The following is a 27,711-nucleotide window of genomic DNA, read 5'->3' on the forward strand; positions in this document are numbered from 1 at the left end:
AGACACTTGTTTTCACCAAGACCTGGCCCAGCAGCCCTGTGCTTCCAGGGAGGTCCCACGCTGCAGACAAGGGTGGGTGGGAGATGGAGCTTGACAGGAGGCAGCTCAGCAATCACTGGCACCCACAGGAGCAGCATGGGGAGCTCTCTGGCAGCAGGCAGCCCAGCTCCAGCCTGGCTTTGGCAGGGTCTCCCTCTCCAAAGGTGAGGTGTTTTTTGCTCTATGGGGTCAAACACATGGAGGAGAAGGGTGAGAAGCTGAGGGGATGAGGGGGATGGCTCCCAACAGCCAGAGAGCCAAGTGGGGATGGGAGGTTTGGGATTAGAGGTGGGCTCTGTGCCTGCCCACAGGTGCTCTTCCTGCCCTTGGGAATCACTGCTGAGTGCCCAACCTTACATCCTTCTGCTGATTGGTACCAAAGCACCAGCCTGGCCCCAGCAGCTGTGTGTAGAACACCTTTGGAATAAGCTGAATTTTGCCTTTTTCTCCCTCACACTGTGCCTCTCCCCACATTACCACGCTCATCATGCACTGGTGTGTACTAGGCTATGATCCCTTCGTGCTGGGCTACTCCAGGCTCTGCCTTGCCATGGTTTAAGAGCTCCTCATTACCCTGAGCCCACCCTGCTCTGGTGGGGATGGAGTGATCCCCCCAGCACTCCCAGCATCCCTTTTCCTCCTCTTTCCCAGGATTGTGGTGGGAGCTGCTAGCTCAACTGCTCGGTCCCTGGGTGTGGATTGTCCCAGCGTGCTGCCCCATGGGAGAGGAGGAGGAGGAGGGTGCAAAGCCTTCCTGCTGCAGCACTGACATTTGCCATTTGCCCTGGGAGTTGTCTTCTGGCTCCATTTGCTGCCTGTGGGATCTCAGAGGTGCTGGAAAGGATGGGGCTGGATCCAAGGCTCACCCACGTTATCCCTCAGTGGGAAAACCCTCGTGGGTGTTTCAGCTCTGAGCTGCCCACGATTAGCACATGTTATGGTGTGGCAGCTGTTGTTCAGTGTGGCCAAGGGTGATGGGATTCTCCTGCTTCCTTCCTCCTCTGGCTGCATCCCTTGTGTCCCACCACTGTGGTCCAGCCAGCTGTGCTGAGATTCCTGGACACTTCCCCGCACTGTTTGTACATGGAGATCCTGCTGTCCTGGTGCATGTCCCTTGAGAGTGATGGAGAGTATCTGTGGTACCAACAGGAGCAGAGCTGGGGAGGGATGGGGGCTTGGGGAATCATCCTGGGGTGCTGGTGCCTTGGGAAGGAGGCAGGAGAGGCCTTGTGGGCATGTGGGAGAGGTGGGACACAGGGTGGAAGTCAGCACCCAGGGAGGAGCTGCCAGGCTGGCTCCAGGTGCTGCAGCCCCTGCTCCTGTCCCAGGAGTGCAGCACCATCAAAGACCATGACAGAGTGGGATCTCGTACCAGCTCTGTGATCCCACAAAATCCCACCTGCATCACACCTAGTTCCTCTTAAAATCCCCATCCCAAGGTACTGCTTCCCCAGATGGGTCACCCATCCCATGCCTGAGCCAGGCTTTGATATGAAACCATGATTTGGCTCCATATTAAACCAGATTCATCTCCTGCACCCACCTCTGACGGTGGCTGCTGCCTTGTCACCTCCCTGTCCTTTGTCACTCACAGCTCACCTGGTGCCTGCAGGTTTCACCCCTAAGGGTTCCACATCCACCATGGTCTGTGGGATCCTGTGGGATCTCCAGCACCTGCAGCAGGCTGGATCACAGGCCCTGCTCATAGCAAAACATCATTGGATCAATGCTGAGATCATTCCCAATGGAACTGCCGTGCCTGGCAGGGGTTTTGTTTTCCTTCTGTGTTAGTGGCATCAGAGTTTTGCCAGGAAAGATGCACTGACCCGTCCCTGGTTCATCCTGTGTTCCTGACTGACACTGGTTTTTCCACCTTGGAAGCACCATTCCTGGTCTGAGATTTGCTGAGCGTCAACACCAAATGCCCATAAAACCTTTTACCCAATCCTTGAAAATACTTCAGTAAAAACTGACCTGGTTTTATTAATACATAATATAATATAATTGGAGCCTGCTAGCATTGGCTCTGTGCTCTGTGAGGACAGTTTGTCCTCATCAAGATAAAGAAGGAATTCTCCTCTTTATTTTGGGCTGTCAGAGTTCTCATCCTTCTTTTCCTGTTGATTTGAACATCCTCTGGCTCCCTCCCACTTTCCCCAGCCCCAAAAGCTGGCGAGACACCCAAACCTCTGGCCTTCTTGGCATTCTTTGCCAGGGATTTGAGTCTTGTGTTGTCCTTGTTTAGGGCACAAAGCATCAGAAGAAATTGGCATCTCCTTTGATGGTCTCCTAAAACCGCACTGGATGGTGGCACACTCAAGGAATGGTGGCACCTCTTTGGGCTGGAATACTTACAGCACACCCTGGCTGGGTGCATGGAGCTGGTGCTGCCCTCTCCCTCTGCAGGACTGCAGATTTGTGCATATTCCTGCTCCATGCCCTGACAGATGCCAGCTGGGATCCTGCATCTCACCTCCCATTGGCACTTCTTGTCACACTGGTTCACCTTCCTGGTTTTGGGGTGTCATGGAGACAGCAGTGGGACATCCCCACTGAGCTGAACCGAAATTTCCTCTCCAAACAGTGGGGCTGATGCTGAGGCTTTGGGAAAAGGAGCAGAGGTTTTGGATTGTCTGAGGGCTAGGGTTGAGATGAGATGGAATTTCCTCCCTGGTCCGCAGGGCCGGTGCTGAGGCTTTAGGTGGGAAGTGGAGTTTAGGGAACATGTCACCTCCAGGGCATGAGAACGGCTGGGTGCCCAGGTGCTCTCTCCATCCAGAAGAGTTTGGAAAGGAAAAGTGGCAGCGTGGGGCCCGATGGTGGATTTTGAGGTAGGTGTGGATGCCCGGGTGGTGATGACTCCCGGCCCCTGCCTTTCTGTGCTGGCTCTGGGAGCTAAAAGCATGGCCTTGGTGAACCATACCGGGCTGAGGTCTCACAAAACACTACCCAGAGCGTGAAGCACCCCCCCAAAGATTCCCCCGCCATTTCCGAGGAGGCACTACGGCGGCTCCGGCTCCCAAGGCAGGGCCCGCTCCGCTCCGGGCTTTGTCTGTCTCCGGCTCCCGATGCTTCATGCGGGGAATCCGCTCCGTGTTTTCCCGCCGCCCGGGGACGCCGCTCCACGTTCCGCCCTCCGCGTTTTGCGCCGCGTCCGCCCCGCCCCGCCCGGCGGACCCGGCGCGGCCTGCGCGGCGCGGCCTCAGCGCGTGGCGGCCCCGGCCGGCCCGGCCCGGCCCCGGCCCCGGCCCGCAGCGCCGGCCCCGGCGCGACCCACATGGAGCGCACCTAGGGCGGATACCCCAGCGACCGGGTGAGTGCGCGCCCGGCCGGGCCCGCGCCACGCCGCCCGACCCGCTGCGGGCGGGGGGGGGGGGGGTGTGTGGGGGGGTGGCGATTGGGGCTCCCCTCGGTTCTCGGGCACCCCCCCCCCGCCCCTTCTGCACGGGCTGGGCCCGGGCCGCCGCCGTGAGCCGTGACGGGGATGTGTGCCCTCCCCACTTTTCCTTGTGACCCCCGGGAAGGCGGCTGTGCCCTCCCCCACCCCCCGCGCCCCCCCGTGCCCCTTGCACGGACGGCGATCCGGGTACCCCTCCCCCGGGACCATGGGGAACGGGAATTTCAGTGCCCCCCCCCCAATCTCTGTGCCCCCTGGGAATGGGGTCGTGCGCCCCCCCTGGACCCTGGAGCAGTCTGTGTGCCCCCCGCCTCTGCGACCACTGGGGACGGGGATATGGGATATGTGCGTCCCCCTCCCTCATCTCTGCCGTGGGGATGGAGCTCCGCAGCCCCCCCCGGCACCACGGGGACGAGGGTCTGTGTGCCCCTGCCCCCCTCCCCGGGGCCCGGGGGCGGTTGCGGTCCCTTCCGCGGCCGTTGGGAAGGAGCCCCGCGGGTGTCGTGGCCGTTGGGGTCGGGTCCCCCCGGGCGGAGCGGGGCCCGCCTTTGCCGTCGCGAGGGTCGCGCTCGGGTCCCCACGGCTGGCAGCGGTGTCCCTCCCCTGCGTGGGGTCACCGCCATGCCAGGTTGTGTGGGGAGGGTCGGGGCTGCGGGCGGTGATGCGGGCGGGGAGGGGGCTCTCGGTGTTGCTGGGCGGAGGCGGGGGTCACCCCTGCTGACCCCCGTGCAGGGAGGGTTGGGGGGCACAGGGGCAGAGGCACAGCGCGAGCAGAGGTTCCCCGGATCTCAGCTCTTTTGTGGTGCCGGTCAGGGGTCGGTTCTCCGCACAAATCCCGGAAGATTGAATGTTCCCCAACGCGTTTAGCGAGTCCTTGTGAGTTTGGGGCGGGTCAGACCCCGAGAGCGGAGCCCCTCCGGGCAGCACCCCGGGGCCGGGCCCTGTGCCGCAGTACGAGCCGCTCTCATTCGAGTCCTTGGAGCCCCCGTTGGCCAGCGGGGCCCGTCTGGAGGTGACCCCGCCGGTGACAACGTGGCCGGGTGTCCCGCGAGGGCTGGGGCGGCCGGCGGGGCAAGCGCTCCTGCCGTGCGCTCTCCCGCCCGTTGTGTACACGGGGAAGGTCACAGGTTCAGCTCTGGTCTGCGAGACTTGGCTCCCCTCCATCTCCCAGCAGCCTTCCTTTTGCCTTTCCTTTCCTTTTTCCCCGCTTTCTGGGAAGGCCCTTTCCCTTGGAGGAGGCTTTGTACACTCATTTTCCAGAGTGTGCTCTGAAGAGCCCCATGGGCTCTTTCCCCCTCCTCCGGAATGTCCGAGGATGCCGGTGTTGGGGCTGTCTTTTGGGCTCCATCGTGTGCAGGCAGTTCCTTGCCTGGACATCCTCAGGAAAACCTATTTCCACGCTTTGTGCGATGACTCCAGCATCAGATTATGCCGCACATTTCTAGCTCTTTGTTGGCAGTACGCGACCGCACATGCACGGCACTCAGAAAATCCAGGCAGCTGATTTTATTGATTAGCTCTGGACCAAAAATAATTTATGTTTTATTATTTTGAAGCTGTTTGAGTCACAAAACGCAAATCCTTGCCTTTTTACACCCTTGTTCATCCAGTGAGGTTTTCCCCTCTCCTGTGAGGAGGAGAAGGGAGATGTGCACAGCGCAGGGAGCGTGGTGTCTCTGTGGTGGAAAAGGACAAGGATTTAATGTTTCACCTGGACTGGCCTGGCATGGAGGGCAAGGGCTGCCTCTGGTCAGAGCCACTGGAGGAAATTAATTATCAAGCAAGTTGGAATGACCTGTAATTGAGTATGGCCAGAGCACGGGGAGGGGGTTTTATTCCTTTCTCCAAGCCAGGCACTCCACTTGGTCTGTTTGGTGAGTCACCATTAGGCTCAGTAGCCTCAGGGGCCAGTGTGTGTGTGCATGGATGTGTCTCTTAACATCCTTGTTATCTCTCTGCGTGCTGAAAGTGGTGTGATTTTTTGAAGGGGATCCATCTGTCTGTCTGGAGCCCTGTGCTGGGTGGTAGCCCCAGATTATCCCTCCTTTGCCTCAGTTGCAAAGTCCCCTCACACTTCCTTGCACCTGGCTTGTCTTATGTCGGTGGTGATGGCATCGCTGCTTCTGCCTCAAAAGCTTTTTCCCTGTAAATTGAGCTGAAAAGGTGCATTTCTGGGAAGAAAGGGCTCACAAAGGTGGTTGAGGTTCTCTCACATGGTGTTGGATCTACCCAACAGCTTGTGTGTGTCTCTTTATTTTGAATTAACAAGAGGAACAGACCAAAGTTCGCTCCATCGGGTTTATTCTCTTGGAGAACAGGGTTGCCTTGAATCAAAAATTGCCTCCAGGTTATATTTACAGTGTATCTTTAGTTGTGATTGCATAAATTAAAGAAAACCAGGAGCTGCCTGGTCTTTCCAGCATTTCCATGTGGGCATCATTCCCCAGACAAAGTCAGTGTCTGTGTTGTGTCTAGGCCAGGACAGGTGGGACACCCACGTGTGGGATCCCACTTCTGGGTTGAGGACCAAAGTCATGGATTTTGCCTGATTTAATTGGCATTTCCAGGGTGTAGGGATCTTTCTGTGCATGTTGTGGTGGGGAGAGTGTTGAGCTGGACCTTGGTTGGGCTGGGAGTGGGGCCCTGTCCCACCACACCCGGGCAGCACGGCTCTGAGTGGGATTAGGGCCTGTGGGCGCTGATGCAATCCTAGTCCCAGATGTAATGCAGTAAGCCTCTTTGTCCCCTTTATCCTGAGCATTATGTAAATAAGATGGTATTTATGGTGCCAGGTATGTTGTTCCGGGGCTGTGTGACATCGTGCGTGCGCAGCGATGCCCTTTGAGCGTTGGCTTGGCTGCCGGTGCTCCTGGCCAGAGACAGGCACCTGCTGGGGGTGGGTGCTTCTGGGGACTGTGTCACATGCTGGTGAGGCTCCAGGTGACCTTGCCAGGAGCTGGTGACAGTATCAGCATGCTGAGTTACTTGTAGTGATGGAGGCAGCGGGTGGATCAGTGCTGGAGCCACTGGGGCCCACTGAGGTCATGGACAAGTCCATGGTTGTCATAGCAGGCTTCCTGCAGGATATGGACTGCTGGTTCCCCAACCTTGGGGGTGGGAGAGTCGTGTGTCTGTTCCCAACCCTGTGCAGCTGATGGTGGTTTGTGGAGATACGTTTTGGGAAGCACCAAAGCCTCTGAAGCGCCTGGAGATGAGCCAGGCTGTTTGCAGTTCTTCTGTGACTCCTCTTCTGATGCTTCATGGGCTCTCTGGGCATGGGGAGAGCTTGTAATTTTCTCTTGGGTCTTGCCTGCTTACTAGGGAAGATCTGATTTGGGTGTTCGTGGCAGTGGGTGGAGGGATGAGGATGCACGGCATGGGGGTGCTTGACTCCATCGGGGTTTGGGGTTGGGGTGGGGTGTGCTGAGGAGCCCATGTGGGTGTCAAGGACCTTTTCTAAGATCTGGGTGAGTAGATGAGCTGGCTTAGAGCATGTAACTGTCCTGGGAGCTCATTGTGGCTCCTGACCCAGAGCTTTGGCCACCCTGGCAGCAACCAGTCTGCTTTATGTCCCCATGCTGGGTTGACTTGGATGAGGAAGGGTGTTGCTTTATGCTAGGAAAGGGCAGGAAAAGGGATCCCACTGGGATATGGCTTATTTTGCCATGCAGACACGCTTTCCTGCTACAGAGGGTCAGTGCCTTGAGGTATGACATTGTGTCAGAGGAAGGAGTGAGGTTGAGCTTGAACAATTTTAGTGAGAAAATAGGGAATGGCTGCCTGACCAGGAAACTTGCTCTGGGATTCCAGTTGCTCTTGTGATTGATTTTTTTTTTCTTTAAAGGAAGCCAATTCCCATCTGCATTTGGGTGAAAAATCAGTTTTTGTGATGAGTCCAAGAGGTTGTTTTGTTTTCGCTGCAGCTGAGTGTCCTTCACATGCACAAAACCCACTGACGTAGCTGCTGAGCGTCAGCTCAGATGTGGTGTGAGGGGTATGAAAGGATGCAAGTGCAGTTTTTTGTGGATGAATGAGGATAGTTTCAGGACAACCTTGATATTTTGTATTGAAACATTAAATGCCCAACTTCTACAATTGCCATGTTCATGGTGTAAGAAAAGGAGAGATGATGTTGTTGCTTTATGTTTCTCTTTCCCCAAGCACAGAAAGGTTTTGTGGCATTGGATTTTTCCTCTAAGCTGTTCTTGGGCCGCTTGTTCTTCCAGTGGCTGGAATGATGAGACCTCTACAGTGCACTATCATGTGTGATGGGGCTACGCTGATTTAATGATAAAAAAATTGATTTTAATGAATTTGCTGAGCCCATTTGTGCTTTGGATTGGCTGAGCATTGTTGATTCAACTGGGTCCAAAGGTTTGACTTGGAGTTTTCCTGGTGCTTCTCCAAGTGGATAAAGGGTGGATCAGGAGCAATGTGCTGTGTGACTTTAAAGGAGTGGAAAGGAGGTGTGTAATGACTTCACTGACACTCAACACTATGGATCCAATAGGAGAGGAAGAATCTTGCTCATCTCTGGGACAATTACATCTCCTTTCCTAAATGTTCAGTAGCCTTGTTGAAATTTCTTCTTGTCCTGAGGATTTCTTGTTTATCTTTGAGGGGGTTTCACATCTCATCTGCACCTTCTCTGTGCATCCATTGCCACAAGTAATTCCAAGTGCACTAGGACTCCCCAAATAAGCCCAGCCTGCTTTGATGCATGGTTTTCATTGGGTTTTATTGTATTCCTGTGTGCTTGCTAATTCACAAAATTCAGCAATTTGCAATGGGTCATTAGCACGAATTAGCAACTTTCTGATGGATATCAGAGCTCTGCAAATGTGCCGTATTAATCTGGGAGATACACCTATTTATTATCCCTCCCAGGGAAAAAAAAAAAGGGATTTCTGTGGCATGGTACTTGCTCTGCTTGCATTTGTCCCTGTCTGCATCTGCCTTCCCTCCTCCTTTACTTCACAGTCTGGTTGTTTTTTTCCCAAAGTGTTCCCAGGCTGATGATGTGACAGGAAGAGGGATTACAGCCGCACGCACTGGCCTTGCTACAAAGGGAGCCTCAGCTTTGGGAGCCAAGGTGCCCTAATTGGTTATCGAATGAAGGGAATTAGAGGCATTAATAGGTGAAGTGGCAGCTCCTTCGGTTTTGGAGCAGTGGAGAGATGTTCATCGTCTTCTGAAGGCTGGGAAACAGCCAAGACTGGCTGCGTGCTCTGCTCCTAAAAGGAAGGATAAAGAAAATAAAGCCCAGGAGCTCTCCCTTCCCTGGGAGCAAGCAAACGAGTGGCTGTCTGTCCTCTCTGAGCAATGCTGTGCCCTTCTCCTGGTAAGGCTGTGGCTGTGAGACACTGCTCAGCTGGGATCACTGCAGTGCTCTTCCTTGGGATGGAGAAGATGGAGACGAGATGTTGACTTTGGTGCAGCCGATGGTTTGCTGTTTCTGCTGTGCCTCTGTGGAGGGTGATCCTTGTTGGATACCTGCATCTCTGTGACCATGAGAACCCAGTTTGGGACTGGGCCAGCCATGGGCCTGGGGGACAGCAGGGTGACCCAGGAGCAAGGAGAGGAGCCACGCTGCCTCTGGAGCCCTGTGAGGAAAGGGAGCAAATGGCTGATTCAGTAGTGCCCACCCTGCTCCCACAACACCCTGAGCTCGGGATGCTGCCAGCACCTGGGTGTCCTCGTGCATCCCTGCTGACAGCGTTGAGTGAGCAGGGGAAAAGGGCAAGCTCCCTTTTCTGGCACTTATTCCAGTGGTTATTTATGCCATTGGTTGTCTTCAGTCTGTGCCAGGTCTTCTTTGCTCCCATCTCCGTGACTGATGCTTCGAGGATCTTCCCTGGTCACATCCATCTTGCTGCTTCCTCTCACTGCTGGCATTCTTCCAGCCTGCATGGACTGCTGAAGTTTGGGAACCTCTTGGGTTATTTTAATGTGCCCTCTGCCCCTTTCTGGGCTGTGCAAAAGGGCAGCCACCAGTTCAGATACCTTTAAGCCTCTCATAAATCAGTTCACTTGTGTGTTGGGGTTAGCAAGGATGTAACTGCACTGGTTTTATATCCACACAGCTCTTCTACTTCCCCAGTGGAAACCAGCTCTGTTCAAGGGGCAGTCATTCCCCAGGTTTATCACTATGGGAAGCATTGCAGTGCCAAGCAGATTGGCTCAGATGTCTCATTTTGAGTGTTTAATGTTATTTTTGGCACCGGCCAGCAGCGACACGGCTGGCTGGGCTCAACAGGAATGGCCTTTGTGGTGGTAGGGGGGCACCGGGGCCGTGTCTGGTGCTGCAGGAGTGCACTGGCTGGTCTGGGGTACACTCACCCAAAGCGCTTCTGTGCTAATCCTGGCTGCTTATTGCTCATGGTGTTGCTTTGCTTTTGCTGCTGTGTGTCAGCCTTCAACAGCCAAACCCTGTGGCAGTGCTGCTCTACTCCTCTGGCACTGCCAGTGCCAGCCGGGCACCTGCTGGGTGCCAGTGATGCCATGCCACCCACAGGGTGGCACATGAGGATCATGGGGCAAGCAGGGCATGCAGATTTTGGGTTAAGATGGGGCTGTTTTTCTGATTCTTGTTAAACCAACGTGTGCAGGTCTGGGCATGGCAGTTGCACAGGGGTGTCTTCCCGCATGCAGACACAACAGTGAGGGCTGTCCAACCCAGTCCTTGTTGGGCAGCCCTGATTCAGGGTAGATCTGAGAGCTGAGCTTGCAGGAAGGAAGCTGCTCTGTCCTTTTACCCACCGAATACTTTTTCTCCCATACTTGTGGATTTTTCAGTTCCTCTTTCTCTCTACAGCAGAAAGTTTAGACACTGGGCACCAGTTTGTTTTTGTGGATTTGGGATCTCTTAGAAAAATCTTGGCCATATTCAGCTGCCTGAGATTTTAGAGTCTGCAAGGTCATGCTTGCTGGAAGATATCTGTCCTGGCATTTTTGGATGAACATGCTGTGATCCAGAGCCTGAGCCTGGCTACTCCCTGCTCATCTCCATGGCAAAGGCCTGGGAAGGGGATGTGGCTCACTCAGGAAGGATCCTGCTGTCAGAGCTGTAACAAAGCACTGGCATGACTCTTGCCTGCTCGTGCTGTGCTTGATGCTCCTGCAGTCCATGCCACTGTGTTATCCCAGCACCATGGCCTTTCCTGCAAACCTGGCTCCCGCCTGGCAGGAGGTCACTCTGCTCTTTGCAGGGGGGCTGTGTGTGCAGGAACATTGCTGGACTTGAGGCGCCTACAGAGAGGAGCCATATGGAGAATTCAAGGGGCAACAGATAAAAATTGCACTGGGAGAGGTTTCATCACAACATGAGAAAGAAATTTTTTATAGGCACTCCTGGAGTGCAATCCCCTCCAGGACATAGTAAGAGTCCATGCTGGTGGAGATTTTCAAGATGTGACTGGACAGGGTGGTAGCTAATCTCACCTGATCTCCCTTTTTCTGAAAAGGTTGGAACAGGTGACCCTTCAAGGTCCCTTCCATCATGCTCTGCTCTATGGTTCTATGACCTGAGTCATGTAGACACGTACATTCAAGCTTGTGTGTAACATTGGCCCTTGCTCAGCTTCCCAGAGAAGTGATTCCAGCAGTGCAGATGTTCTGAGGAGATGCTGTTTGCCAGCCATCCTTCACAGGAACAGAATGGAGGGTTTGGTGTAGGTATCAATGTGCCTCCTGCTTGACCCGAGAACCATGTGCTGAGGACCATGGGATGGTTCTCTTGCTGGTAATTTTCTTGAAATATGAAACTCTTGGACTTCCTTGTGAGTTGGTGGAAGAAATGTGAGCTGTGCTTTATTCAGAAGTACATACAGAAGTGATACCTTGAAAAAAATGCACAAGTTGGGAAACATCAAAATCAAATAATTGTAAATCTGAACTTTGGAGTCTCTTGGCATGAATAGACAAAAAATTTGGACTTTGGTGATGACACTTGCAAAACTGATGGGAGGATTAAAGAGGTACTTGTTCCAGTTTTCCCCATTTCAATGATGTAAAGGAAAACCTGAAACTCTTGGTCCTCTTTGTGTTCCCCCTTTCTGTGTGCCCATGTATCAGGGCTGTGTATAGCCTGTTGGGAGCTGAGGGAAGTGAGGGGTTCTCAAGAGGATATCTTTGCTAGTCAGACATGTTCTGTAACCCTGGGTTTTTCCACCTTACCTTGAGTTGATCCTCATTGAGATTACACAAGTGTCAATAAGAGGCAAATGCCAGGTTTTAGCTATTCTGGTATTTTCTTCAAACAGCCTAGCACTGTGAGTCTGTCTTTTGTATTGACAGCTTTGTTGGACGTTGACATGTGCTGCAGTTGTGTGGAGTTTTGCTGGAAAAGTCACGTTTTAAGGTTGTGAGTGAATGGGAGCGGGTGTGAGGTCGGATTTTGATCCCAGGAGCATCTTCTGCCTGATGATGAATGTGAAGTTGAGGCCTGAGTGTGTATTTGGGAGCAGGTGGGTGTTGTGGCTGATGAGTCTCTGGAGTTTTGTTTCAGGTAGGGTGATTGGCTGCCCTGCACCAAAGTGCTCTCTGCTCATCTCTCCACTTTCCTCCATCTCCAGCCTCTTCCAGTGACCTTGTATGTCCTGCTTTTGTCATGCCTGTACTGAAGTATTTCAAGCTTTTCTCAAGAATGCCAACAAATGACTCATCTCTCGAGTGCTGCCCTGTCTCAGGTTCATCTCCAGTGTCAAGGCTCAGCCTTTGGAAACTTGGGAGTCCTGGCCTAAGTTTGTCGGTGTCTCTCTCAGCCCTCTGGCTGCAGTGCATGCTGGAAGATGTAGTCTTGGTGGGGTGCACCTCCATATTAAAAAAAAGAAGGGTGGCTCCATTTTATTCAAATTGGGTTCAGCCTTCTCCCTGCTGGCAGCTTGCTGACACTGTCCCGCTCAGCCCTGAGAGCCACTGAAGTTCTGCGGGCGCCTTGTGCGAGTGCAGAGGCGGGAGCACAACTCCTCCATTCAAAATCTTGCTTAATTCCACATTGAGCAGCCTGTTTTGAAGCTCTGCGCCTTGGCGTGTTTTGCAACAGCTCGGACTCCCGCAGGGCGCAGGCGGTGGAGGGATCCTGCCCCCGTTGGGTGGCAGTTCTGGAGGGTGTCATGGCAAATCTCCTTTGTCTGCTACAGCCTGACTGATGTCTGGGGGAGAGTGAACCCTCCTCCCCTGCGTGATTTCTTGAGCTGAAAGCAGCAAGTGAGTGAGGAAGCTCCTTTGTGCAGATTTCTCCGTCTCCTCTTGTTCGTGCCAGCTGGCTCGCGTTCAACATTTCTCTTTTTTTTCTCTCTCTCTTTTTTTCTCTCCTCTCTCCCCCAGCTCTAGAGAGAGGGGGCGGGGAGAAAGAGAACATCTTAAAAAGAAATCTGCAGAAAAGACATGGGAGTTACTTAACAAAAATCCAACCCAAACAAGCCCAGCTGGGGGATTACAGGCTCGGTGGTAGGAGCTGAGTGGGGAGTGAGTGCAGCAGCGTGGGGAAGGCTGTGTGTTCCCCCCCCACCACCACCCTGAGTTTCTTTAGTCGTAAAAGGAAACAAAAAGGGATCTCATGCAGAGGCAGGGGATGGGGAAAGCAGCCGACTGGCTGCCAGCAGCTGGAGGAAGGGCCTCAGCACTGCAGCCCCTGGTGCTGCTGCCTCAGCTGGGGGCTTGTGGGGAGCCCTTTGGGGGTTTGGCAGCCTGGGGGGGCAGCATCCCTTCTGTGCCCCTTTGGCTCTTTAGGGAGGGAGCAGAGGACTCTGCTCTCCCGGGTCATGCTGGCCAGAGCAACCATCTCACCAAACCTTCTGCTCCCTGCCTTGTGCCTGCTGGAGGAAATGCTGCATCCTGCAGATTTTTCTCCCCCCTTCCTTGTCCTCTTTGCCGCTCCTTCTTGTGGGCATTCCTGAAAGTTAATCAGGGTGAAAATTGCAGTCAGTCATGTCTGGAAGCCACCAGAGGCTAATCCTGGAGCGCTGCAGGCTGGAGCACATGGCTATGAGACAGTCTCCCTATGTGTGGGCTGGCTGCTGCCAGGAGAAGATCTTTCTCCTACATCTTGTCGCCCTTGGGCGGTCAATCCTTCCCAGCTTTGGTCTCCTGGCCTCCAGCAACCAGCAGAGAAAGCCGGGGTGGCGCGGGTTCGGCAGGTTCTGAGCATCCTGCACTGGTTTTAGCACATAGAGCCAGGGGCTGGCAGTTTCCTTGCTGCCTTTTGGAAGTGGAGCCGTTCTGGTGGAAGAGCTGTCTCTAGGTGTGTGTGCAGCCCTGAAAGTGAACTTTCAGGTTTGTGTCTGAATAGGGTTTGGCTCTGTCCCAGCCCGTAGATGTGGATTATAGAGGTCTCAGCACCTAATGGAGCTGAATTATTCATGTCTGGTGCTGTGTGTGTGCAGCATTCCCAAGCAGAAAGCTGTCTCCTTGTAGGATCTGCGCTCCAGGACTGCTCTTAAAACGCTTTGTTGGCAGGTCTCCAGGCCAACAAGTGAGCACATGCTTTTCATGTTGTGCGGGGATCAATCCTGCGATGGCAGGAGGTAAGGGGAAGGACACGTTTACAGCTGAATCAATCTCCTCGCTCTGTTTTCTGAGAGGCTGTGATTTGTGGCAGCCTCACTCCCCCGGCAGGAGGGTGGGGAGGATCTGGATACCACCCGGTGCTTCTCCAGCTTGGGCAGAGGAGGCACTGGGAAAGGAGCCTCTTTCTCTGGGCCGTGGGGTGTGCTAGCCAGGGGCTCCTGTGCACCCAGAATGATGGTGGTGGGTCAGGTTGGGGTCCCTGCGGGTCTGGCTTGGGAGAGGGACTCCAGATGCTCCTCTGGCTGCAGAGGCTGAGCCTGCAATAGTGGAGTAGAGAAATGGGGAGCTGGGATGGGAGTTTTGGGGAGGGAAGAAGCTGTGGAAAATGCTTTAGAGCCACATGCAATGGAGCGTATTTAGGAGATCCCCCCCAGATCACGTTCCAGGGTCCCAGCCTCCAGCTCTGCTCTGGAAAGGGCTGATCCCTGCCCCAGTCCCTCTTCCTGTGGTGGCATGTCTTGGGTTCTCTGCCTCACTCTCGTCACAACGTGCCTTTGCCCTGCTCTTGCCAATCCAGCATGTTCCTGTCCGTCCTGTTTGTGGTTCCCTTCTGTCTGCCTTAGCAGGGCCTGGGCTCCCTCAGCACCTCCTCTGCAGGGTGAGGGTTTTTGCTCCTCTTGTTTTCTAACCCTTTGATTGTTCCTGGCTCTCCAATTGCCAGGGACCCAGCGGACTTCTGGGCTCCTTCTTCCTTTTGTTGTGGTAGGAATTGGCAAAAGCTGCTGCTGTTTGCAGAGTTTCAGACCCAAGTCCCGCTCATCTGCTGTCCTTATTCTACATGTATAAATAATACTTATGGAGATGTGTGTGCGTGTGTATGTGCACGTTTGGAGCAGCAAGGTGAATTCCAGGGCGGGAGTGGAGAGCTGGCCAAGCTGGCATTGTGCAGGTGTTGCATGGAGCAAGTGATGCTACACATGTTGCAGTACAGCCCTGTGGATTGTCTGTTGTTTTCCTGTCACTGCAAGGTCAGATCCTTGTCTGCTTTTCCCTCTGACCTGAGCTCACCGTGGCTCTTTGCCTGCTCCAGCTTTGGGTTGACAGCTCTTGGATTTGGAGACTGAACTTCATCCTCTGCTTTCAGCTCCTGTAGGTTTTTCCTGGGCATCAGTAGTCCACTGGTTCATTTGGATTGTTGTGGATTCTGTGCCTCAGCTTAGGGCTTGGAAGGGACTGGTATCAGCCAAAAATCTGGTTCATCCAGCTCATTACTGGCTTTGCCCACCTGCAGAAAGGAATTGCCTTGGATCCATGACACAAAGAGTGTCGTGCAGGGGTGAGGTGGTCGCTGCCGATTGCTGGCCCCATTGATGATTTGCAGAGAGGCTCTGGAGAGGCAGGTTGATGGGATTGGACACACCAGCTTGGGACTGGGGAGCAGGTGCTGGAGCAGGAGGAGGAGGAGGCGGCCATAGAAACACGCAGGTCAGCTTTGGGAAGCCGTTAGCGACTCCGGTGCACAAAGTGATCTCCTGATTCGGCACTTTCCCTGCCGCTGAAATGAGAGGTCAGTGCTTTTCATTTCCAGCTTGCACGCAAGCCCCCCAGCTCCTGGGGTTAAAAATCTCCGTAATGACCTGTCAGAGAGCGGATTATTAGCTGTACAGAGCTGAGGATGCTGTGGGGAGCAGATGGAAAATGGTCTGGCTGCGGCAGCCTGGCTGATGAAAGAATCCCTGGCATTTTTACAGTGTTTGCATCTCTGGAAACGCACCGTGAAGCTGCTTTCCAGGCTCCTGCCTGCTGGGGTTTGAAGAAATTTGTGTGTGTGTGTGTGTGTGTGTGTGTTTTGGATTGTTTTTTGTTTTTTTACTTCTCATTTCTCTTTAAGTCACCTGTTTTTGAAGTGTCACTTGTAAATAGTACCAGGAGCAGGCAGGCCTGGAGCTTGACAGCCAAGGGGAGGACAGTGCTGCTGGGAAGAAGCCTCATCCAAATGGGTGGTCAAGGATTTCTTAAGGATTCTGGAGAGCAGGTGGCCTTGCTGGGCGGTGCTGGGAAGAAGCTGTTACATGTGTTAATTATGTCTCGTCAGGGTAATTGCCGTGACTCGGGTGCTGTCTCAGGTTGCGCGTGGGTGTCTTTTTTGTTTCTCTCCCTGGGGGCGAGGCTGGGAAGCAGGGAGGAGATATTTTGGGCTCACCAAGGTCAGCTGTGGCGTGGTCAGGTAGGGCTGAGCCCCCTCTTCCCAGTTAAGACTGGCTACTTATACAATTGCATCTCTGTTTCCATTGGAAGCTTATCATGACCAGAGGTAATGGTGGTAAATGCTCCAAATCTGGGTACTGTGTTTCTCTGCCCAGAGGTGTGGGATGGGAACCCCTATGCTTCCCACTGCAATTTGGCCTTTGGTGATTGCTCTGACACGTCCCAAGTGTCACAGGCACTCTGTAAGCCTGGGATTTATTTCCCACCCAGGCACTTGACTTCCCTGGTGAGCAGCTCTTGTGCCTCACAGCGAGGCTGGCATGGAGAGGAGCCCTCCCTCTGGGTGGCATTGGCAGGAGAGGAATCAATCCTCCCTCCCAGGGGCAGCGCTCGATAATTCAGAGGGAAATGGTGAGCGGGGAAATGTGTGAGTAATGTCTTGTTGGAGCCGAGAGCCGTGACCTGCCAGGGCTGCTATTGATCGAGGAGCGGTGCCAGATGGCCGCTGCTGCGGGGGCGGCTGTGGAGCAGCCCCAGCCCAGGGGGTGCCAGAAGGATGCTGAGAGGGATTTGGGAGGTTGGGGGTTTCACTCTGCCCGCATCTCTCCTGCCTGCAGGTGTGCCTGTCCGTGGCTCTTCGTGTGTAACCCTGTTCTCTTTGCTCTCCCTTCCAGCAGCGATGCCGTCCCCTGGGCAGACCCGGACCACTGGAAGCCCCCCAAGGACGTAGGAGACCCCCAGGGCGTAGAGGCAGGGAAGAGCCTTGAATCGTGAGGGGCCGTTAACTCTAAGATGTCCTTGAGCAGCGGAGCTTCCGGAGGGAAAGGAATTGATGCGAACCCGGTTGAGACGTACGACAGCGGGGATGAGTGGGACATTGGTGTAGGGAATCTCATCATTGACCTGGACGCTGATTTGGAGAAGGATCAGCAGAAATTGGAAATGTCGGGCTCCAAGGAGGTGGGGCTCCCGGCACCCAACGCAGTGGCAACGCTACCGGATAACATCAAGTTTGTGAGCCCAGTGCCAGGCCCGCAAGGCAAGGAGGGCAAATCGAAGTCGAAAAGGAGCAAGACTGGTAAGGACAGTGGGAAGCCGACCCCAGGGTCCTCCCTGTTCACTCCCAGCGAGGGAGCTGGTGGCAAGAAGGAGGTTCAAGGACGCTCTGGGGATGGTGCGAACTCGGGTGGTTTGGTGCCCGCCGTCGCCCCGAAGAGCTCGGAGAAGTCGGCCAAGGCGTCTCGCAGTGTGGCTGGCTCCAAGAAGGAGAAGGAGGGCGGCTCATCCAAAAGCAAGAAGGAAAGGAGTGAGGGTGCGGGGACTGCGGCAGAGAAGGAGCCCAGCGTGCTGCAACCCCTGGCCCTGGCAGTGAGGGTGGGACAGTATGACGGGGGCCAGGGGACCGAGCCTGCTGCTGCTGAGCAGCTTGGGAGTATAGCTATTGACACGGGAGCTGCGCTCAATCCCTTGGGAGTAAAGTCGGAGCTGGAGGACGGAGAAAGTGAGTGCCGGCAGCTGAAAAAGGTGAAGTCAGAAAAGGTAAGAAAGGTGTTGGGGCATGGGTGCCATTGCTGCTGCTCACATGGCTTTGCAGTGACACGGTGTTGTGGGTGTCAAGGGGTGGTACTGTGTGTCTTGTACTGCTGGGGCCAGCACTGCCATGTGGCTGGTGCCTCCTGGTTTTGGTGTGAGTGTGGTTTGGCACGTGATGTGCTGGTGTCTGGACATGGCAGTGGAATGACACTGGTCAAGCTTGGCTTCTGGGAGCCATGTGAATAAATCACCTGTAGACTGTGTTCTCTTCACCATCCTGCTGAGATTTGGTTTTCCTCAGTGCTTTGGCTGTGTGGAACGGGTCCAGGCCTCTCTGGCCTCTGTCACTCTGAAGTCAAGGTGATGTCCTGGTGCTTTGTCTGCTACATATCCCAAGGGGACACAAAGAGTGTGTGCTGTGCTCTGTGTCATGCTGGCTTCACTGTGTGTGTCAAGGTTTCCTGCAGCTCCCAGAGGAATGTATTTCTCTCCAGTTGCATCATGTGCAGAGAAGGATCCCTTAACACATTAGTGGATGTGGGATCTGCCTGGGCATGTGGGTGAGCACAAGGAGCAGGGCTGCCAGGAGTCACTGCCTCGTTCCCAGGTCTGTCAATGGTACATGGGCTCTGTCCCACTTGTGGTGGTGATCCAGGGCTGGTGGGTGGCTGTGGGTGATGTTTGACATGTCACTCCTCTGCTAACACGTGGCAGTGATGCTGAGCAGGCCAGGCTGCTCTTCCAGGTCACCAGAGGCGCAAAAAGCCCTGTCAATGGCACATGGCCAGTGGGGTGAGTGGCTGCCTGTCCGTCTGGGTGGTGCTGGGCTCTGGGTGGCTACTCTGTATCTGGATGTGGCCACTTTTCAGGACTCTTCTCTGGTTTCTGAGGAATCACAGTGGCTGATGTGATTTCTGGTTCAGATGGGGAAGGCTTTAAGCATGTGGAGGTCTGTGCTTTCCTCTGTGCCAGCTGCACAGGGGGTGTTGCTGGTGTGTGCCTGTGAAGCCGTGTGTCACACACAGGGTGAGCATCACAAGTGTGTGTGCTTGGGTCAGCTTGGCCTATTGCCATCAACGTGTGCCAGGGTGTCAGGACAGTGGCTGGGGAGTATGAAAAGCATTGTCACCATGTTTGCAGCCAGAGGTTCCCAGGGAGGATTTCTGCTTTGGCGTGGGGATCACAATGTGGGCACTGGGATGGGTGGGGAGGGCACAGTGGCGTCCTGGGGCGGGTAATTGAAGCCTGTAAAATTCAGGAGTGGCATGGAGACATCTTGTTCCTTTGTCTGTTCTGGCAGTGGAACCAAAGTGGATGAAACCAGGAAGAGCAGCAGATGCTCTTTTGCATGATGGTCTGGAATGCTGCTGCTAAAAACTGTGGATGCTGAAAGTCCACCTGTGATTTGGGGCACCTGAGTGGGTTTGTGGAGGAGAAACTCGTCAGGGGGGTGTACAGGGCAATGTGTTTTGGCTTGGGAAAAGCATGAGGAGGACAGAAGCTTGGGAATTGGTTTGGGAAATACCTCAACATGCTTGGCTGTTATGTTCCCTCATAGCCATCTGTGCTGGCTGCAGTGACAGCCAACACTGGAGCTGGCTGGACCTTGGGTCATACCCTGCACGGCTTTGCTGTACTCTTGCAATTAAAGATTCATTTCTTTCACTGATACTGCTGCAGAAACTCTTTGCAGTTGGAGATACCAGTGTGATGTGTGGTGTTGGTGGATGAGAAGCTCCACACACCCCAGTCATGGAAACCCCTCTGTGTTCCGGGCTCGTTCCCCCTGTGTGGGCAGCAGGGGAAGTGGGGGGGATTTTCCCTCTCTGCCCTGCTCAGGTGAGATTGCACCTGCAGAACTGCCTCCAGCCATGGGATCCCAACATGAGAAGAATGGGAAACTGCTGGAGTGAGTCCACAGGAGGCCATGGAGATGCTCTGACAGCTGCAGCCAGGCTGGCAGAGCTGGGGGTGCTCAACTGGGGAAGAGAAGGCTCCAGGGAGAGCTCAGAGCCCCTTCAGTGCCTAAATGGTCTCCAGGAGAGCTGGAGAGGGACTTTGATCAAGGAGTGCCAGGACACGGGGCAGTGGCTTCCCACTTGGAGAAGACAGGGCTAGATAGGGTATTGGGAAGAAACACTTTCCTGTGAGGGTGGTGAGGCCCTGGCATGGGTTCCTCTTGGGAAACTGTGGCTGCCCCATCCCTGGAAGTGTTCCAGGCCAGGTTGGACAGGGCTTGAAGCAGCCTGGTCTAGTGGGAGGTGTCCCTACCCGTGGCAGGAGGTGGCAAAGATGGGCATTAAGGTCACTTCTAACACAAACAATTCTGTCTTCTCCATGCCGACACCCGGTGAGATGGTGCTGCCATTTTACTTGTCCAGATTGAAGCATAACCCCCTTGCTGAAAGCTCAGGCTGGAGGGCTGATCCCTGTTTTTGAGAAGGGATTTGATGTCTGGATCTGCAGGAACATGTGTCACTTAGGAGGAGGCATTGTCTGTGTTTCATCGGGCTCCTGGGGGCAGCTGGATGGCTTCCTTTGGGTCGGGAAAGCCGTGGGCGAGGAGAAGAAAGGTGTCTGCATGGTAAGGGCTGGGAAAGCAGTTCTGTGTCTTGAGGAAGAGACTGAGGCTGGGTGGATGCCTGGGGCAGGGTGGAGGACCAATGGGATGCAATGGGGGATGTGGCCTTGGGCTCATCCTGTCTCCCAAAAGCTGCAGCCATGTCCCAAGAACTGTGTGTGGAGTCCAGAGGACAAGCAAAGAGCAGAGGTATGTGCTGGCTGTGGGAGGGAGGGCAGCTCCTCCAGGCAGTGCAGCGAGAGGATTAAGGTGGCAGGTTCATTCTGGCCTGGGGACAAACCCTGCTTGGCAAGCGAGAAACTTGCTCAGACTGAAACAGGAACAGGCAGAGCGTGACTCAGCCCAACCTTTGGTCTCCGTCAGCTTGTCCTTTGCTTAACCCTGTGCTGCTCCCACTTCCGTTTCGGGCAGGGAAGCTGGTCTCCATCTGCACATGAAGAAAGGCAGTCTGTCTGTCCCTCCACTGCTGCAGCCTGGGCTGGGTGACCTCCCTGGGGGTCAGACAAAAGGGATGTGTGCTGAGCCAGTAGCTGCCAGCCAGGAGGCTCTGTTATCTCCATGGCTGGAATAATGAGCACTTTGGCAGGGAGTGCTTTTCCTTGATGAGGTGCTTCAATGCTGCAGCCAGCTCTTGCCCCAACCAGCTCGCCCCATTTGCCTCTACTTCTGCTTTTGTGTTCTTCCAATATCTTGCTGTAGGGTTTGGCAGCCCTTGTGGGGTGTAGAAAGGAGCTTTGGGTTTTGCCAGATGCTTTTCCACGTCAATTGGTGCTCCATGGCTCTGTCCATAGGGAGGTTCACCCTTGCTGCCATGTCTGACACAGCAGTGATGTAGCCTGTGGACATGGCCCTTGGGCTCCACTGGATGTGTTTTGCCAGTGTGACCCCATGACTCTGGTTGCTGCTTCCTGGGGTGAAGCCTCAGGAGCTGAATATCCCAAATATCCTTTTTCTTGGTGTGGATCTTGGCTTGTTACGTGCTTTCCTGAAACCTGATGCCATCAGTGTGTTGGGGCACAGGCGATAACTTCTCCAGGGATGGGGCTGATCTTGATGAAACCCACTGATGATAACGCTGCTGAGACTTTCCAGGATCTCTGGGATGGGCTGAGCACCTCGAGAAGGTTGGGCTGTGGTCAGTGCCTGGGCTTGGTCAGTCCTTGGAGCTCCAAAAAATATTTGGAGGGGCAGCAGTGAGAGCTTAAAATACTCACATCAGGGAGAGAAAAGAGCTTGTGCTGGTGGACTCATGAGCGTGGCTGGGTCAGTCCCTGGGTCACTGGGGATGGCTGGAGCTGAGCTGGGGTTTAGTTTGCTTTGCTTTGCTTTGCTTTGCAGGGACACTGGTGCTGGGAGGGAATGGCAGCTCGGTGAGCAGCCGAGCTCAGCAAAATGGCCGTGCACGGAGGAGCAGCGCTGCTTTTGCCCCACCAGCTGCCGTGGCGTGGCTGAGCCGGCCTTGGGGCTGGTGGCTGAGCTGGCCCCTTGCTCAGCAGCCCTGCACGCACCCCAGTGCCCACCCCGGGCCCCTGCACCCGCTCCCGGCGCTCTGGGGCGTGCTGGCCCAGCCCGGGGATGTTGAGCATTAAACAAAAGAGCCTCCCAGCTCTTGGCTGCCGCTCCGGCTTTGTTTTGATTGAGAGGTTGTTCAGCAGGAGGAGGGAGGGGTGTTTTTTTTTTTTTTTTCCCTTCTCTTCTGACGAGCATCCAGATGTGATGCTGCTGCAGACAAGGGAAAGGCAAACAGAAGCCGCTGGAGACTGGGCTCTTCTGAAAAGCCTCTCTGGGTCACGTGTGCTGCGGTTTTGGGCAGCCAGGAGGGTGGGTTCATCCGTGTGTCCGTCTGAGGGAGAGGGGGTGGAAGCCACCGGGGCATTTTCTTCTCCTGAATTTCTCCCTAGGCACAGTATAGTGATGCCCTGTGCGTGCTTAGAGCAGACATCGCTGCTGTGGGTGCCCTGATAGAGAGGGGCTCTTGTAAGATGGGGGACACTGCAGTGTGTTCACACCAGAACTGGTGAGAAAATGCAAGAGGGAGTGCTTGGGGTCAGGTGACAATGCAGACAGTGGGGTGGTGACACCACACCAGTGGCAGCTGCCCAAAAAAGAAATACACCCAAAAATGCTGCACTGTCCCTGCTGCTGCTGGCTTATCCAGCAGTTTGCAGGGTGGCTTTGGTGTCACCTTTGTGGACCTTCTTGCCCTAATCCAGGGATGCAGACCTGCGTGGTGCCTCCAGTGCTGGTCCTGCAGCCTCAGTGTGACCCCCAGGTGCCAGGTGTCCTGCACCATTACTGCTTTACCTGGAGTGAAAGCATGGTTGCCTTTTTTCAGCCATTTTTCCACTGCTGGGGGAAGGGATGAAACTTGACTGTGCATGCAGTGGCAAGAATTGGGGTGAGGGATTCCTGTGTGACTCCAGCTTGAAGAGCTGAGATCTCCCAGTCCCTCTGCTGGGTCCAAGTCCAACAGGAGATGGCCACAGACACCCTTAGGTTCATTTCCTGATGTGAGGGAGAACCTGGATGAGATATTGGGGGTGGTCCCAGCCTTCTGCTTTGAAGACGTGCTTGGGATTTTGACTCCTGTGAGGTTCCTTGTCTTGGGGCCAGAGTTTGGATGGAGAAACTCCCAGTGGAGCTGTTTTGCTGAAAACAGTTGTTTCTTTTTCAGCCCCTCCAAAGCTGGCTTTGGAGCTGGTGCTCACCCTGTTGTTTGTTTTCCCCAGGGATTTTCAGGGCATGTGGGAAGCCCAGTGCTTGGGTAGGGACCTGGAGAAGTTGTTTCCCATCCCTTGCTCTGCAGGGATTGTTTCTTTCCAGGCAGTGGCAGCCAGCCTGGCATGGGCAGCTCAGGGAGGTGGCAGGGACGTGCAGGCAGCTACCGGCTCTTGCCTGATCCTCTCGCTGTGGTTCTTTTTCTCCAGCAGTGCTGGAATTGGCTGCCTCCAGAGCTGCTGACAGAGCTGTGTTGGGAGTCCTTGGGAATGACACCACTCGTTTCCTTATTGTCCCCGGCTCCGCCGCCCAGAGCCTTCTGCTCTAGGAACAAGGCAAGAAGGGGGCACGCAGCCAACATGTGTCAAGAGCTACAAAGGAGGAAATTGGCCTCGTTCACTTCAAACCATGGGGTTACTGCTGGAGTTTTGGCTCCTGCTGAGAGGTTATTTATATGTGGGCTTTCTTTTATAACCACTGGATGTAGCAGGCTGGGAGTTCCAGCTGATCCCACCTCTGAAGGCTTTGCAAAGGGAAAATTGCATCTTTCCCTGGTTGCTTTCCCAGATGGCCGTGTTAGGAAGGACTAAAAGGCTGAGTTAGCTTTGATGCCCGACCCATCAGCATTGCTGTATCGCAGTGAATTGGCTGTCATGCCAAAACATGGCTCAATCTCCACCAGAATGGACAGCAGGACATGGTGGCTCCCTGTCAAGGACACGGTGGTAGGAAATGGAGCAGTGCTGGGAAAGAAGAGAAAAAACCTCCCTTGCTCCTGAAGCGTGAGAGCAGAATGACACCGTGGTAATGAAGGGGCTGATAGAGGGGAGACAGAGGTGGAACAGCCCCTTCTCAGCTTCCTTGGTGCAAGTGACCTGCAAATCTGCTCCCCCAGTGCTTTGATGAGAGATTTTGATGGGAAGGCCGGCGGGTGATTGATCCTGCTGACTCATGGACCTGATTCCTCCCTTGAGAGCGATGGCAGCTGCTGGAGATGGGTCACATTTTGAGGCTAACGGGCTCTGGTAGACTCTGTGGTGTTTTTTTGCTTTGCTTCCAGGCTGGCGGTAGCTGCTCATTAGCCTAATGACCCCAGTTACCCAGCACCATTTATCTGCCGAGGGAGATTTCTTTAAAGGAAGATTTGCGCCTCTGGAGCGCTGTGCAAGCCCGAAGGCTTCAAAACCCAGCGAGCTGCTCCCGCAGCCCTGCCGGGGAGCTGATGCAGGGGGAGTGTGCCAGGAATAACCCGCTAATGAGCAAAGCTGCTTCTCCACCCGGCAGCCAGGGAGGCCACAGGAAAGGGCAGCAGAGCACAGGCTGCCTGCATTTCCCCTCCTATGCTTTTAGAGGCTGCTTGGTTGGGGACTCGCTGCCTTTTCCCTGTTTGCTGCAGGCATGACATCTTCTGTGCCACTGCTTTCACAGTGCTGCATTGCTCTGCTGCTGCTCTCGAGGATGCTTTGGGCTGGAGCTGTGAAATCCATCTTCCCTGTGAATCCTTGTGTGCATGCAACCCTGGAGATGTGTTGGGCAGGAGGGCACTTAAATAAATTCCCAGAGCTGAGGTTGGGCAGGAGAAAAGGCAGTGGTGATTGCTGTGGACTTTCTGGAGTGGTTTTGTGACATTCCTACCCCGTGGTGATCAGTGCCTGGAGCTTGAGCGCTCATTGGGTGCAGGAGGAGCCACCCCAGGGCTCGGAGCTGTTGAGCAGCAGCTGGGAGAGCAGCCCAGGGCTGGGATGATTTAAAGCCACCAGCAGCCTGACGATATGTTGTGTTCGGTGACAACATCTGCTGGAGATATTCCTGTCCCTGTTACTCATTCCTGCCCACAGACCAGCTCAGGGAACTGATCCGATGTAAATAAATGTGCTCAGGGTTTTCTGGGGTGAGCTCAGCTTGTGGGCTGGCATGGATGGGGCATGGGCAGTGGTGATGGCACTGGGGCTGGAGATGGTGGCATAGCAGTGGCAGTGGCACCTGGGGCTGGGCATGGGGGCCTTGCTGGGGCCATGCTGTGCTGTAAAAGTTTTAGGGGCTCACTGGCCTCTCACAGGGCTCACAGTAGCTTTGGCAAGCTCTGCTGAACCCAGGAAAGCACATGGTGCCTGTGCTCCCCATCCCTCCTCCTCCTGTGTCCCCAGCCTTGCCAGCTGAATGGTGCCAGCTCCATCCCAGTGTCCTGTGGGCAGGATGAATCCCTTTGCAGGAAGATGCTACCATGGAGCTTTTGTACTGTGGGTGATGGCATCTACTCACATCTGCTGACTTTTCCCCTGCCCTTGACACTGAAGTGGCATTAAAACTTGGTGTCTAGATTTACCTTAAAATGCTGTCTGGCCCTTGTTCACTTGGGATGTCTTGGAATGTGTTGTGGTGAACAGTGCAGAGAGCATGCCTGCTCTGCAGGCCTGAGCTGGAATTCTGGTTGGCATGTGGATCACCATGAGGTCACCATGTTTTGGTGAGGGGATGGGATGTGATAAAGCTCAAAAGTGGATTTTGTCTGGTGCTGAGGGAGTAAGAGAAGCCCCTGGGCTGCCCTCCCTTAATGCAGTTGCTGGAGCCTGTGTGTCTCAGTTTCCCTGTCCTCTGCATGGACTGGCTGCTGCTGTCAGGCTTGAGCATGGGGTTTGCTGGGGGGAGCATGAGGGTGCAGAAGGCACCACTGCAGCTACAAATCCCGTGGTTGTCGTACCACAGGTTGTGGTTTTGGTTTTTTTCCCAAGGCAGAAAGTAATTTCCTTCTGGGAAGCTCTCTCTCCCCCAGTTAGCCCCAGAAATGCGGTTGTGCTATTTCCCCAGGTACAATGCAAACGCTGTTCCCAAACTCCCCCTGCTCACCCTCCCCTCTCTGCACTCTTTGGGGTGCAGATACACTGCTTCCCACACTGGGAATGCCCTCTCATCTGGTTAACAGATGGCTGAGGCATGTTCTGGAGTCAGCTTCATGCCATGTGGCTGGTGGTCACCATGCTAGGATCAGCCCACAGGAAAAGGACCCTGGAGCTGGGGCTTGGTCCTGTGTTCAAGCCTGACTGGAGGAGGGAGAGCTGCAGCCACCCAATGGGTTGTCTGTGGATGGTGGCAAATGGAGTCTTGGGATCTGTTATCTGAAAGGGAAGGTCATCCCAAAAATCACTGGTACCAGTGCAGCTGGGATGCTCCATCATGGTTGTGGTGCAGAGGGAAGGCTCTGATGTCCATGTGGTCCCACACCAGACATGGTGCACACTGAGAGCCATGGCTACTGTGACTATACCAGCTCCAGGCAAATATTTCCAGATGGTGCTGCCCTGCCAGCTTGGGATCCGGGCCAAGCCCCAGGTCTGCACTTCTGTGTCCCTCTGACCCATGTGGTATAAAGAATGGATGCCCCTTTGCAAGGAGAAAAGAGCAAAGGAAGGGTTTGGTGAAAGGGTGGTGAGGCATTGGAACAGGCTGCCCAAGGAAGTAGTGGAATCACCATCCCTGGAAGTGTTCAAAAAGTGTGTGGCTGTGGCACTTGGGGTTTGGTGGTGAACATGGTGTCACTGGGGTAATGACTGGACTAGAGGTGCAGCCACTGGAGGTCTTCTTCAGACTTTATGAATCTATGAAAGCTGGAGCCAAGTTCTGGGGATCAAATGGCCAAGAGAGGCTTGGAGGAGCAGAAGAGCGCTGGGTCTGGGCTCTGTGTGCTCAGAGGCCAGGGGAAATTGCTTTCCAAGGCTGAAAGGGAGGGATGGCTGGGCTCCAGGCAGCTCTTGGACGTGGTGACAGGGTCACCAAGCACAGCTGTCCTGTGCTGGCAAAGCCTCTCCTGCCCGGGTGGGACCAGTGCATCTATGGGGGCTTTGTACACAGAGAGAGGTTTCAGGGTTTGCAGGGCTGTTTGCTGTTCTGTGCCTTGCAGGGGAGGAGGGTGACTGTGTCTATGTATCATGGACCTGGTTTGCTGACAGCAAGGTTTCTTTCTTTGCTCAACATTTACATTTCAAGGTGCAGAAACTCTTTGGGCATTAGTGTTTTATGGTTTCACAGGCTGGCTGTGAAGCTTTTCTTTGTGGGTGGGGTGAGGGAGCTGGAGGGGCTGAGTGGTGAATGGCCCTTTGAAGGAAACCAGCCTTTTGGTCAAACCCCTGTGGCCATGGGAAGAGCTGCCTGACCTGGGGGAAGAGTCGGAGCCCCTTGGTAGTGGGGAGAGCAGGTGGTTTAGCTCTCAGACCGGGTCTGGATCCTGCATACAAAAAGCCAGGGTTGCCTGTGAAACCACACCCAAACATGCCCAAATAGGCCATGGCTTTGCCAGATCACTGCCTGGCTTGTGGAAGAGCCAGGTCCCAGGAAGAGGCCCTGCTTTGGAGGGGCTCACAGCCTGTGCTCCCACTGCTGCTTCCTCCAGACCAAGAAAACAGGAGCTGTTGGTGTTCCCGGTGATGGATCCCTCAGCAGCAGCTTGGACCAGTGTGTGTCCTGTCCACGTGGTCTCTCAGTAGGGTCAGTGTATTCCTGCTCCCCCAGGGACCATGAGGAGGTTCACAGCATTAAAAAGTGGAAGTGTTGGGATTTTCAGGCTGTGCACTCATCAGCAATGCCTTGGCTCTGGCAGGAGCAGCTCCCTTTGTGGGGCCCTGCAAAAGAGGAGGACACAGCAGAGAGGGCAGCAGCACATCTGGTTCTGGTGTTTCTTGTATGAACAGAGGCTGTTTTGGGGTTCCCTTGCACCACCCCTGTACAGTGT

The 27,711-nt window shown here is 54.6% G+C and overlaps 1 protein-coding gene across 1 annotated transcript in view; it reads left to right on the top strand.

The window, feature by feature from the left end:
* Nucleotides 1-3,265: 3,265 nt before the first annotated feature.
* Nucleotides 3,266-27,711, top strand: part of ZNF609 (zinc finger protein 609) — a 163,039-nt gene continuing 138,593 nt past the window's right edge. The window contains exons 1-2 of the mRNA XM_054273123.1: nucleotides 3,266-3,352; nucleotides 16,828-17,692. Coding sequence (XP_054129098.1) covers nucleotides 16,946-17,692 — 747 coding nt within the window. The 5' untranslated portion in view covers nucleotides 3,266-3,352; nucleotides 16,828-16,945. The remainder of the gene's footprint in view (nucleotides 3,353-16,827; nucleotides 17,693-27,711) is intronic.

The sequence above is a fragment of the Melozone crissalis genome, unplaced genomic scaffold (genome assembly GCF_028551555.1).
Source record: "Melozone crissalis strain CALT ecotype California unplaced genomic scaffold, PUWL_Pcris_2 ptg000014l_1, whole genome shotgun sequence".
NCBI classification, from domain to species: domain Eukaryota; kingdom Metazoa; phylum Chordata; class Aves; order Passeriformes; family Passerellidae; genus Melozone; species Melozone crissalis.